The sequence below is a fragment of the Phacochoerus africanus genome, chromosome 1 (assembly GCF_016906955.1).
Source record: "Phacochoerus africanus isolate WHEZ1 chromosome 1, ROS_Pafr_v1, whole genome shotgun sequence".
Lineage (NCBI taxonomy): Eukaryota > Metazoa > Chordata > Mammalia > Artiodactyla > Suidae > Phacochoerus > Phacochoerus africanus.
Genome location: NC_062544.1, coordinates 226,622,504 through 226,635,154, shown reverse-complemented (window position 1 = coordinate 226,635,154; position 12,651 = coordinate 226,622,504). Strand labels below are relative to the sequence as shown.

Below are 12,651 nucleotides of genomic sequence, written 5' to 3'. Positions count from 1 at the left end.
TGGGCTACAGAACCTGAAATATTTACTCTGTGGTCTTTAACACAAACAGTTTTTCAAGCTCTGAACAATACTGAGACCAATTTATCTTCTTTTTTTAAAAATGTATACATGCTAACATTAGCTTCTTGCTTAATACACATTATCTTTGGAATAAAAAATCTAAAAATTTATATAGGGACCCTATGCTCTGGCCCAAGCCCTCCACTCCAGCCTCATTAATACTTTTATGTTTCTAGTGTTATAATCGTATTATTAGATTTATTTAGGATTACTGACACTCATAATATAGCAGGGTGTATATAGAATTAAATTTTTCTTTTAGCACTATTTTTCTCTCAAAGAGATAGTAACAGTCTCTCTTGCCAGTACACAAGGGGCTACTGGGAAGCTAGCTCTCTGTAGAAATTTAAGAGTACATATTGAGAATGAATATTTAAATCCAAGGCCTAATAGAGCAGAAATCTGCATTCATTTTAAATTCTTTTTTTGTTTTGTTTTGTCTTTTTATGGTCACACCAACAGCATATGGAAGTTCCCAGGCAATGCTGGGTCCTTAATCCACTAAGTGAGGCCAGGGATCAAACCTGTGTCCTCATGGATACTAATCAGGTTCATTACTGCTGAGTCACAATGGAACTCCCTCATTTTAAATTCTAAGACTTAGGAGTTCCTGTCATAGCTCAGCAGAAATGAATCTGACTAGTGAGGACACAGGTTCGATCCCTGGCATTGCTCAGTAGGTTAAGGTCCGGTGTTGCTGTGAGCTGTGGTGTGGGTTGCAGATGCACCTTGGATCTGGCATTGCTGTGGCTGTGGTGTAGGCCATTGGCTACAGCTCTAATTCAGCCCCTAACCTAGGCACCTCCATATGCCACGGGTATGGCCCTGAAAAGAGAATAAAAATAAAAGGTTGAAAAAAAAATAAATTCTAAGGCTTAAACAAACAGAATGGCTTTCAGTCTTACTCCCAAAGAACAGGAGGAGGGAGCATGTGTCAGAATTAGGGATGAACTAGGGAAGAGAGAGGAGTTTTTTCAGTATATGCAGACCCACCATCTTCAAATTCTGATACATGTCATTCCAGCTTCTGTTTTGGGAATCTCTAATTGAAGGATGACAGAAGAGTATCCTATTCCTCAAGGGGGTTGGGGAAAAAAGAGTTTAAAACGATCGATTATATTGGTATATAAGAAGAAAGAATATGTTGGTCAGGGCTTGGCCCAACTTAGCCAAAAACTTAGGCCTTCAGACAGAAAAACAGAGTCCCAGAGGCAGACTTTGATCACTAGAGAAATGTACAGAGTTGGGACAGAAATGAATCATCAGGCTGCACCAGTGTCACAGTAATTTGTCCCTTAAAACTGTCTACCTTTGCTCTGGCTTCATGCTTATCATGCGCATTTCTGCTTTCCCATGCATTTGGGCACCTGGATGGTAGAATGAGTGAATTCTGATGACTAGGAAGGACCACCCCCTGCTAGGCTTTAGTATGTGTACTACAGAGCGCGTATATGCAGCTGTTGAGTATGGCTTAAGTCAGACGCTCTGAGTGCACCTCTCAGATGTCAGCAGTGCTTGAGTCCGTTCTCCAAATAGTGATTAGTTTAATCAAGTGTCACCTTTGAGACCTTTTGGAAGAGTGTCATCTAGCTTCCTCCTGCAGACTCCTCAGCCTTATCAGATCCTCTACACTTCCTTATGCCTCTCTCCAGTGCTTGCTCCTTTTAGAATTACTTGGAAATCTAGAAGTTTTCCAGTTAGTGAGTGCTATAAATCTAATAAATGCAACATTTAAGCCTATCCAAAGAAAATAACTGCAAAATTACTATGTTAGTCACATTTCCTATAGAATCGCCTGGCAGGGTAGAAGTATTTACAGTCTTATAGCGTTCCCTCTTTTTTTCCCTTTCTGGTTGGCAGGACTCCTCCACCTATTTTCCAGTGGGGTCAGTGAAGTATATCTCCTCCCGCTCAGTCGCCCAAGCCAGAAACCTGGTGCATCCTTGTTTCTTGGCCAGGATGTCCGTGGATTATCAAGACCTTCACCATTTCTAGCCTAAACCATTACAGGGGCTCCTAAAGATCACCTTTTTAACACTCCAATCTGTCCTTTAGGTTGCTTACAAAGAAGTAGTCGTTTTAAAGTGTATCTTTTAAAAACACACGTCTGAGAATTCCCGTCGTGGCTCAGTGGTTAACGAACCCAACTAGTAACCATGAGGTTGCAAGTTTGATCCCCAGCCTCACTCCATGGGTTAGGGATCCAGTGTTGCTGTGAGCTGTGGTGTATGTCACAGACATGGCTCGGATCCCATCCCTTGTTGCTGTGGCTATGGTGTAGGCCGGCAGCTATAGCTATGATTCAACTCCTAGCCTGGGAACCTCCATATGCCGTGGGTGTGGCCCTAAAAAGAAAAAAGACCAAAAAAAAAAAAAAAGCAACACAAGTCTGAACTTGTTCCTTTTCTATGTGAAATTAGTAGGTGGCTTTATATCTACATAAAATCATCAAAAGTTTCTTTTTTTAACAAAGTTTGATTTACGGTGTTGTGCTAATTTCTGCTGTACAGCCAAGTGACCCAGTCATATATATATATATATATATATATATATATATATACACACACATATACATTCTTTTTCTCATATTATCTTCTACCATTTATATTTAGCAGGGCATACAGGTGCTTCAGGTGAAGCACTTCGCCCTACCCCAGTGAGTCTTTCCTTCTTCTTCCTTATGTCCCCTCTCTCTGCCCGCCTTCTGCCCTCCCTGGTCGTGGTGAATTGGCTCACCAGACTGCTTCACTCCTCTGCACACTTGCATTTGACATTCATGAACTCACCTTACTTGATATTTCAGCAGCATTTCACATTACAGCAAACTCCCTCTGTTTTGAAACATCTCCTTCCCTTGATTTCTATACCATGCTTTCTGAACTTTTCCTCTCCCTCTCTTGTATTTCTGTCCTTATTTTTTGCTGGGCACTCCTCTTGCACTCAGCCTTTGCATACCAGGCATTCATGGGGCCCAGTCTTGTGTTCTGTTTTCCCTCTTAAACCTACTGAGTTTAGCTCTCATCTGTATTCAGTGATTTACTATAAGGAACTTTTTTATTTAGCAAAAGTATGTAAAAATCATTTATAGTACAGTTAACATAGATTTTTCTCATGGCTGTCTCGTTACTGTGGCAGAGTAAGGACATCCATCTATGGTTTCAGTCAGAACAGCCATAGCATGTCAGGAGCTCTGGTTTTTAGGGAGTGGAAGCTAGCCCCACAATGTGTTCTTTTTAGTTTGAGTGAGTGGTATTCTCTGGTGTCACTTGAGGCCCTCATTCTGCTGTTGTATAATATTAGATTTTAGCAACTCCCCAGAAGGATGAGCCCTGCAGTTCATCAAGTAGCGTTTGACATGTCCACACACCTTACTAAATTAAATGGACCAGCTAGGTAGAAATAAGGGCAAGATTTGATTTTTCACTTAAAAGAAATTTTTTCTTCTGGGATATAAATTAGAACTGATAGATGAGACTCTCCATAGTGCTTATTATAGTCCAGGTCCCTTCCAGGAAATTATTCTGAATAAAGTAAAAAATATTCAAAGAATTACTGAGTAATCAAGATGTAAATGTATCAGTGATGAAAGATGTGCTGAGTACATATTGGAATTTCTTCGCCTGAATAGCTTGTTCTTCCTGCCGTTCCTTCACATTCCATTTCCAGTACTCAAGAGAGCTAATCCTTGATAGATAAAGGGTTAATGCAGGTGTCTGATGGGGACATCGGTACTGAAGAAATGGTGTTTGAAGATGTGATGACATTGCCGGGGTCGAATAGGAAGGATTGGTGTGGAGAAAAGAATTTAACCCTTAATATATTTAATTTAAAAATGAGATTAAAATAATGTTGCAATAGGCATTTTACATAATTGAGCATAAGCAAGATATTTTCATTTGTGTTTTCTTGTTTCTAATCAGTGTGTAGAACAGAAGGAATTGGGAACTGTCCCTTTAATGAAACCCTGTTTACCTACCCTCTTCTAGTAGGAGTGGCTTAGGAACCTGTAGAGTGAGGTATAACTTCTAATTCTCCATTCTCACGGGCAGCCTTGGAAAGAGTGCTGATACTACAAACCAGGAAGTGACAAAAAATGTGCTTTAAATTACAGTAGAGATTGTCTTTTATAAGGAAAAGCTTCTCATGACAAAACCAGAAGATTTAGGCATCGATTTTACCTAGTTGTCATTAAATGTTTGCAGCTCTGCTGCAGATAAAGACCTCGAAGTGTACATAGAATATAGAATTTTCTGGGCCAGAAATTGATCTGACTTTTGAGGCTTATCTGATTACTGCTTGATTTTCGTCTTTATTTTGCACAAGGGTTCAGCAGGCTGAACGGGGAGCCTCCCTCCCCATTGTTTGCAGGTAGGTGGTCAGCCTTTGTTTAAAATTTAGATTGTTTTTTAAGGTTACTTAACCCTGGTTCTGCTGCTGATTATTGAAAGAAATGTGAATATCAATCTGGGTGTATATTTTAATGTTTGAATGTTTGGCATGGCTATAAATAACCATTTTTTGTGACTTCTAGCCAACTTTGCAGAAAAAGTCATTTTTTAACAAATGAGCAAATCTATAAGACAGTGAATTAAATGTTGTATTTTGTTATTAACTTTATGTATTTATATTTAATTAATAGATTAAAAAGTATATTGAAATTACTCTTTTAACTCTCTGATAGTTATTTGCTAGTATATTGAAAACATTTACGTAGTCAAATAAGACTGTATTTTTGCTGTTACTGTTTTACTTATAAATTTTATTTCTTTCACTCTTAGAAAGCTGAGTGTTTATCATTGTTTAATCTACTTACTTTAGTTTGTTTTTGGAATAGTTTGATACCTGTTATTTCAGAAGAGTTTTTATGAAAGGTTAATCTTCCACAAATGTATTGGAATAGTGCGTGTTACTCTTTATAAAGTTAACTGTGCATTTATGACACTAAAAGTGTCTCAAAGATAATATCTTTGGAATATTGAATTAATTACTAGTATGAGCTAACTGCTATTGTAGGGAAGAAAAGTTCACAAATGGCTCTTCTGGAGTGGGAGTCAGAAAAAGAAATGTGTGGAATTACCTTTAGGATCAAGGATGTGGTTCCTTAATTTTTCTACTACTAGTGATCCTTTTTGTTTTTCTTCTGTGGACACTATACTTCAAAAGACTTTTTTGTCCACCAAATAAGAGGTGTGTATTTAAATAATAAAATGTTAAAACATTGTTTCTTAGGCGAACCTTATTTCCAATGAGAGTTTCTTATCAGCTTGAGATAACCACTCTACCTTAATCTAATTCAGTCCCAGACAAAGAGGCTTGAGGTAACTGGATATTTTCGACTTTTTGAAATACTAATATCTGAAGTTTCATCAGCTACTCTTGTGGAATCCTAGTCATCTGGGAACTAACAGACTAAAGTGCAGAAATTTTGTTCTTAGTATCTTTGAGGTTCCATGAAACGTAATGAAGGTCATCTAGTGTAATGTAACAAACAAAAATACCAGTGCTACTTGACAGGAGAAACAAGGAGCAAGAAAAAAGGAAGTGTGGTATTTGCTGTTGGGAATGTCAGGGAGGAATTCAAAGCATCTGCATGTTTCTCTCTATATTTATCCCTACTAGTCCCCACTTAAAATATTTACTCCAATTAGGCTGATAAACTGTTAACTGACTTCAAAACAAATGTTACCTGCACTTTTCATGTTTATTCTGTTATTTTTATGTAGGTTCCCTCTCAAAATTTGTTCATTTCTCCATGTCCTCCATTTATGTCCTTCATTCAGCTCAACTGAAGACCCTTCTCCAATGTGACATGTTATCTGATCACCCTAATCATCTACAGTGACATTTCTTTCCTTTAGCTTTCTATATCATGTTGATTCTACTGGTACTTTAGCATATAATAGCATTATAATTTGTCATACTTAACTTTTACCTAAAAGTCATTCCTATGTTTCTTCAACTGTATTATAAGTTGTTTATTTTTATAAGCATCATTTTTATCCTCCTTAGTACCTAATGCAGTGATACACATTTGGTAGGTTCTAAATAAATATCTGTTGAATGAATAAGAGAAGTAAAAAATCGTGCCAAAAATTGCTTGGTGTTATTCTGCCTCCCTCTATTTTGCTTAATCATGTTATTAACCATCTATAATGTTTATAAAATTCAGATCATTAGTTATCATACTGTCATTGATTTCATTTTCCTTTGTAACACATGGTCTTTTTTTTATTAGATTGTTTAACATTGATATGATACCTGCGAAGAAAGAACAAGCAGGACTTTGTTAAAAATAAATCAAAAGGAATATTCTGAACTCCAACATCTTGCATTTTATGTTTTAGGAAAATATAATTTAAAGTTTTGCTGATACATGATGTTTTTTTGTTTGTTTTGGTTTTTGTCTTTTTTAGGGCTGCACCCACTGCATATGGAAGTTCTCAAGCTAGAGGTTGAATCGGAGCCTCAGCCACCGGCCTATGCCACAGCCACAGCAACTTGGAATCTGAGCTGTGTCTGTGTCCTACACCACGGTCATGGCAACACCGGATCCTTAACCCACTGAGCAAGGCCAGGGATTGAACTCGTGTCCTCATGGATACCAGTGGGGTTCACTACTTCTGAGCCATTGATGGGAGCTCTGAGGTTTTAAATATAGTTAAAATATTCAGAAACATTGTGGATTAACAAGACTGGTTCTGAATTAGCGATTAGAACTCTGAATGGTGATCCAGTCTTCCTGGTAGACTGGTTGGATTGCAGATTAATAATTGCCAGAAACTGTGAACAAGTTTTTTGTTTTATTTTTTTGCTTTTTCTAGGGTTACACCTGTGTCATATGGAAGTTTCCAGGCTATGGGTCGAATGTGCTGGTTTATGCCACAGTCACAGCAACACCAGATCCGAGCTTCATCTGCAACCTACACCACAGCTCATGGCAACGCTGGATCCTTAACTGACAGAGCAAGGCCAGGGATTGAACCTACATCCTCATGGATCCTAGTCAGGTTCGTTAGCCGCTGAGCCACAAAGGGAACTCCCAAGTTATTTTATAAAAAAGAAAATTTTGAATGTTTTACCTCCCATTGACAGTAGATTCTATATTACATACTTTAAAATCATCATTTACCTGTTCCTGGTATTGATTCTGTTGGATATGTTTTGTCAACCCACTTTTTGTAGATTAAAAAAACTTATGTCTAGAAAGGTCAAATAACAACCAAAGACACACATTAGTAACTGCACAACAGATCATTTTGACTTCAGAATTCATGTTTTGAATCACTATGTTATATTACGTTATGTTTTCCAATAGTCAGTGTCATCTCTCTGTCATTCTAGAGCTTGACCAGACAGGAATTCTGGCAGCTGCTCCAGCAAAACTATGGCACTGAGCTAGGCTTGACTGCTGAAGAGATGGAGAACTTGTCTCTGTCAATTGAGGATAATGAGCAGCCAAGGTACCACAAAATGTTTTGAAATGTTAAGATTTATTAATCATTAGTCAAAGCAAAATTATTTTAGACTTTACTAATTGAGGCTTTCTGTTTATTCACCCTTGGGTGAAATGTGCCTCTTGCTTTTCTGTAGTGGAATAAGTGAAAGGTGAGGACAGTGAATAGTTTGCTAAATTGGTAAGCAAATACAGGTCATATGAATAAATGTTAATTTTATAATGGTGTTACCTAGGATTTGCTTAAAGCATAGTGTTAGTAAACTTTTTTATTAAGGATCTGGGGAAGTAATTAGTGAAATATTTGTGCTTATAGATAACAATAAAGTCAATTAGCTCATAGGCATTTTGAGGGTTACAAAGATAGTATGACTTTTCCTCACGGATACCATAGCTTAGTACTTATCATGTAGTTGGCATGGCATAAATATTGAATGCATTAATGACTGAGAGGTGCTTATATACCACGGAGAATGCAAGTAATTGTAATACAAGGTTGAAAATGATGAGGGCTAAAAAAAATTAATAGATAATGTAAGAAAGATTCAGAGTAGAGAGAGATTATTTTTGACTGATGGGAATTCACTTGGAAGAGTGGACATTTTTATTAACCTGGACAAAAAAAGTGCATTTTGTCCAGTAGTAATTGAGATCATAGCAATAAAAATTCCCATTGTGATGCAGCAGAAACGAATCCAACTAGGAACCATGAGGTTGCAGGTTTGAGTCCTGGCCTCACTCAGTGGGTTAAGGATCCAGTGTTGCCGTGAGCTGTTGTGTAGTTTGCAGACAAGTCTCGGATCTGGCATTGCTGTGGCTCTGGCATAGGCCGGCAGCTGTAACTCAGATTCCACCCCTAGCCTGGGCACCTCCGTATGCTGTAGGTGCGACCACCCCCCCCCAAAAAAAAAAGAAAGAATAACAAAGGATAATATAAAATTGTAGAGCAAACATTATGGTAGGTAAAAGGAGCCAGTAACTCTTTTCATTTATTTATATGAAATGGAGTCCAGAATCAGTAAATCCATAGAGATAGAAAGTAGATTAGTAGTTTCCAGGGATTGGAAGGAAGGCAGAATGGGCAGTGGCTGCTAATGGGCGCAGGGTTTCTTTTGGGCTGATGGAAATGTTCTAAAATTGAATCGTGATGATGGCTGTGTAACTCAGTAAACCACTGTAAATGGGCGAATTTTACAGTTTACAAAGTATATCAATATTGTTAAAAAATTCTGTAGGAAGTGAGTTTTAAAATGGAAATCTTTTGAAGTCTCAATGTGTGTACAAAAATTTTACTCTGTCTAGGTAGTCTTCCTGTTATGCTGATCCTTTTGTATTGTGTCAGCTCAGCATTAATCTTTTATAGTCTTTTTTACATGGTTACACATGCATATTTTATTAGTTTTCTGTAAAGTTAAAAATTTCCATTGCGCTGCTCTCCTTGTGAAGTTTACCAGCCTCTCTCAGGTACTGGAGTTGGGTAGAAAAGCAGTTGACATAATGCAAGGAGCCTAGGATGGTTGGAAAGATGATCTGGTTTCTAGCCTGGGTTTTGCCACCAAGTTGGTAAGCAACCTCAGGCAAATCACTTAACCTTTCTGATCCACAGCTTATTCATTTGTGGAAGGAGGCAGTTAAACTAGATGATCTCCAAGGCCCCTGTCTAGTCTTTGAAGATAGAAAGAACAATGTTTTTAAATTTTTTAAATTAAAAATTTTTTTAATTTTATTTAAATATTTTTTAATTTTTAAAATTTTATTTATTTATTTATTGGCAGCGGTCTACAGTGGCTTGGTGTAGGATCTCAGTTCCCAGACCAGGGATTGAACCCAGGTCACGGCAGTGCAAGTACCAAATCCCAACCATCAGGCTACCAGGGAACTCCCAAGAACAAATATTTTTGAACAATTGCTTTATATACTCTTAACGCCCAACTTTTCTTCTGGTGACTGAGTGCTTTCTAAGAAAAGATGAGACAAGTTCCTTACTCCCTCTTCTCTTCTTTTTCCCATTCTTCTAAGCTCTGAGAAAAGCCTATCTGTCTCAAACCTTTATTTCTTCAGCTCTTCCATCTTCTTTCACTCTTCATTTTCAATCTTTCCTTCACTCTCCTTCCTTTTTTCTTTATTTCTCCGAAACACATCTCCATTCTTAAAATCTTCAAGTACAGGAGTTCCTATTGTGGCTCAGCAGGTTAAGAATCTGACATAGTGATTGTGAAGATGCAGGTTCAATCCCTGGCCTTGCTCAGAGGGTTCCGGACCCAGTGTTGCCACAAGCTGGGCATAGGTTGCAGATGTGGCTAGGATCTGACCCCTAGCCAGGGAACTTCCATATGCTGCACGTGTGGCTGTAAAAAGAAAAACAAAAAACTCTCAAGTACAGACACTCAGCTGATTGGTGGTCTAATCTCCAGGAGCCTCAGAATCCTGCCATTCTGCCTGGACAGGAGAGACCAGATAGTAGACCTGAGTATTATTTGGGTGGAGTAGAATAGGGTTGAAAGCCTTTTTTCAGCTTTTCTGTTTCTTTCTCAGGATAATATGGCTTAAGATGTCAGGCTGCTCCTTTATTTTAGATGTGCTTTAAGTCTAAATGTAGCAGTAATTACAGGGGAATACTAATTGCTCAATAAAGCCAAGCACTGGAAATTAGAACCATTGTGCTCCTTTTACATTTAATACACTCCCCCCTGCTTTTTTTTTTTTTTTCCATTTCCTGAAAGAGGAAAAGCAGATCCCAAGACATCTATTGTAGTCTTGTCCCTATGACCATTTGAAAGCTCTTGCTTCAACCTTAGAAATTCCTGTTCTAAGGAATGAGAAGAGCAAGCAGGGAGGCATGGAGTGTCTGATACGTGGGCTGTGCTCAGACAGCAGGAGCTTCCCCTTCTGGGAAGGCTGTGCCATCTCAGCTGGGACTGGTCTGAAGGAAGGCGATCTAAGACTGCCTTCTGGTGCTGCCTGGTGCCCAACCCAAACACCTCCCCTGCACCTGTCAAAGCTTCTTCATTGTCAACAGCTAAAATTTAAACAATGTTCTTTTGTGTGTGTGTGTGTGTGTGTGTGTGTGTGTGTGTGTTTTTAGGCCTGCACCTGCAGCACATGGAGGTTCCCAGGCCAGGGGTCGAATCAGAGCTGTAGCTGCTAGCTACAGCCACAGCAACACAGGATCCGAGCCACCTCTGTGACCTACACCACAGTTCACAGCAATGCTCGATGCTTAACCCACTGAGTGAGGCCAGGGATGGAACCTGCATCCTCGTGGATGCTAGTCAGATTCGTTTCCACTGAGCCATGATGGGAACTCATAAACAATGTTCATTTTGTTAGTTGCTGCTATGACCATTTGACTTGGTTAATTTTTTGATGGTATCTGAAGTTTATAAAATCTTATATGAGCATATTTTATTTTCAGCAGTAAAGTCAATTTGCATGTGATTTAAGGAGATAGCTTTGTTTTAAGTAAAAGCTTGTTTGTTACATCACAAAAAACTTTTGTTGTCAAAATGCTTTGTAATAGAAAAGGACCTCAGTGAAGAGACTAAATCAGTTGTTTGTATGGATGTGACCTTGTTTATGTTTCTATGGTGTGTTTCTTACAGAAGCCCAGGAAGAAGCAGCTTCGAAAACTGTGGGGAGGGAGATGAAATATTATCCAAGTCAATCAGTTTTACCCATGAATCAATCAGTCGGGTTTCAGAAACAGAGCAAATTGATGGAAATCCACCAAGTGGGGTTAGTGTATATGATACCTATTTTATTTTATTTTATTTCTGATTCTGTGATGTGTTCATCATAATGAAAGATCAAATAAAAATACAACCTACAGAATGTTTAAAAACTTAAAATGTTGGAGTTCCCGTTATGGCTCAGAAGTTACAAACCCAGTTAGTGTCCATGAGGATATGGGTTCAATCCCTGGCTTCAAGCAATGGGTTGAGGTGTGGTAGCAGATGCAGCTCGGATCCCAAGTTGCTGCAGCTGTGGTGTAGGCTGGCCGCTGTAGCTTCAATTCGACCCCTATCCTGAAAACTTCCACATTCCACAGGTGTGGCCCTAAGACAGCAAAACCAAAAACAAAAAATTAAGATGTCAAGCTGCTCCTTTATTTGGGAGAAGAGTTTTAAGCCCATAATACCAGAGGTTCTGTAGGGGAATAATGTGTAGCTCTGTTCAGAGCTGGATAGAGTGCAGTTACCAGACAGTTCCCTGAGCATCAATCTGTAAAGGGGATAGACATCATTAAAAATAAAATAAGGTGGAGAGATCTGTAGTTGACAGAATTATTCCCAGAGTAGATAGTGTGTGTAGTTGGGAAGAATCTGTTTTGAAGGGAAGATGATGCCCTGAGCAGCATGCTTGAGTAACAATAGGTGCTTGTTAAGCTGACTGCTAAAGCTGAAACATCCTGGAGTTCCCATCGTGGCTCAGCGGAAATGAATCTGACTAGTATGCATGAGGACACAGATTTGATCCCTGGCCTCACTTAGTGGGTTAAGGATCCGGTGCTGCCATGAGCTGTGGTGTAGGTCACAGACACGGCTCGGATCCCATGTTGCAGTGGCTGTGGCATAGGTTAGTGGCTACAGTTCTCATTATACCCCTAGCCTGGGAACCTCCATATGCCATGGGTGTGGCCCTAAAAAGACAAAAATAAATAAATAGATAAATAAAGCAGACTTATCTAGTTAGTTATCAGGTTTCATAGTTGGTTTCTTCCTTGATTATTTTAAATATTATTATGAGCCCATCAATTTTTTTAATTTCAGTAAATTTCTATCACTTGAAGTCATTATTATTATTATTATTATTTTATACTCAGTTTGTGCCCTCTGCCAATGGGAGCCCTTTCATGTTGGCTCTTTTGTCCTTTTGAAATAATCAGTAATCTTTGATGGTTTCCTTTCTTTTTGGTACAATAACGTGTCCCAGACACATTTGTATACTTTCTATCCCAGACTTAGTATCAGCCATTTTCTTAGTTCTTAGTGAAAAACGGTCCTTAGAGACCACATTCTGAGCACTAAGAGGTACAGGTTTTATTGCTCTGATTGAGGATGCAAGTTTGGGGCCAGAGCTGAATTTCTTGTCTTAGATCAGAGCATTGGCTTCAGTTTCTACCTCTGCCACTTGCTAAC

At 38.7% G+C, this 12,651-nt stretch overlaps 1 protein-coding gene across 4 annotated transcripts in view; it reads left to right on the top strand.

The window, feature by feature from the left end:
• GRAMD1C (GRAM domain containing 1C) overlaps positions 1-12,651 on the top strand; it is a 104,954-nt gene that overhangs the window by 55,344 nt on the left and 36,959 nt on the right. For 3 of the 4 annotated variants that reach the window (XM_047792147.1, XM_047792128.1, XM_047792138.1), the window contains exons 7-8: positions 7,402-7,520; positions 11,116-11,248. In XM_047792147.1, the coding sequence (XP_047648103.1) occupies positions 7,402-7,520; positions 11,116-11,248 (252 nt within the window). Of the gene's footprint in view, positions 1-4,077; positions 4,429-7,401; positions 7,521-11,115; positions 11,249-12,651 lie in introns of those variants that run through there. The other variant, XM_047792156.1, reaches the window with a different exon arrangement.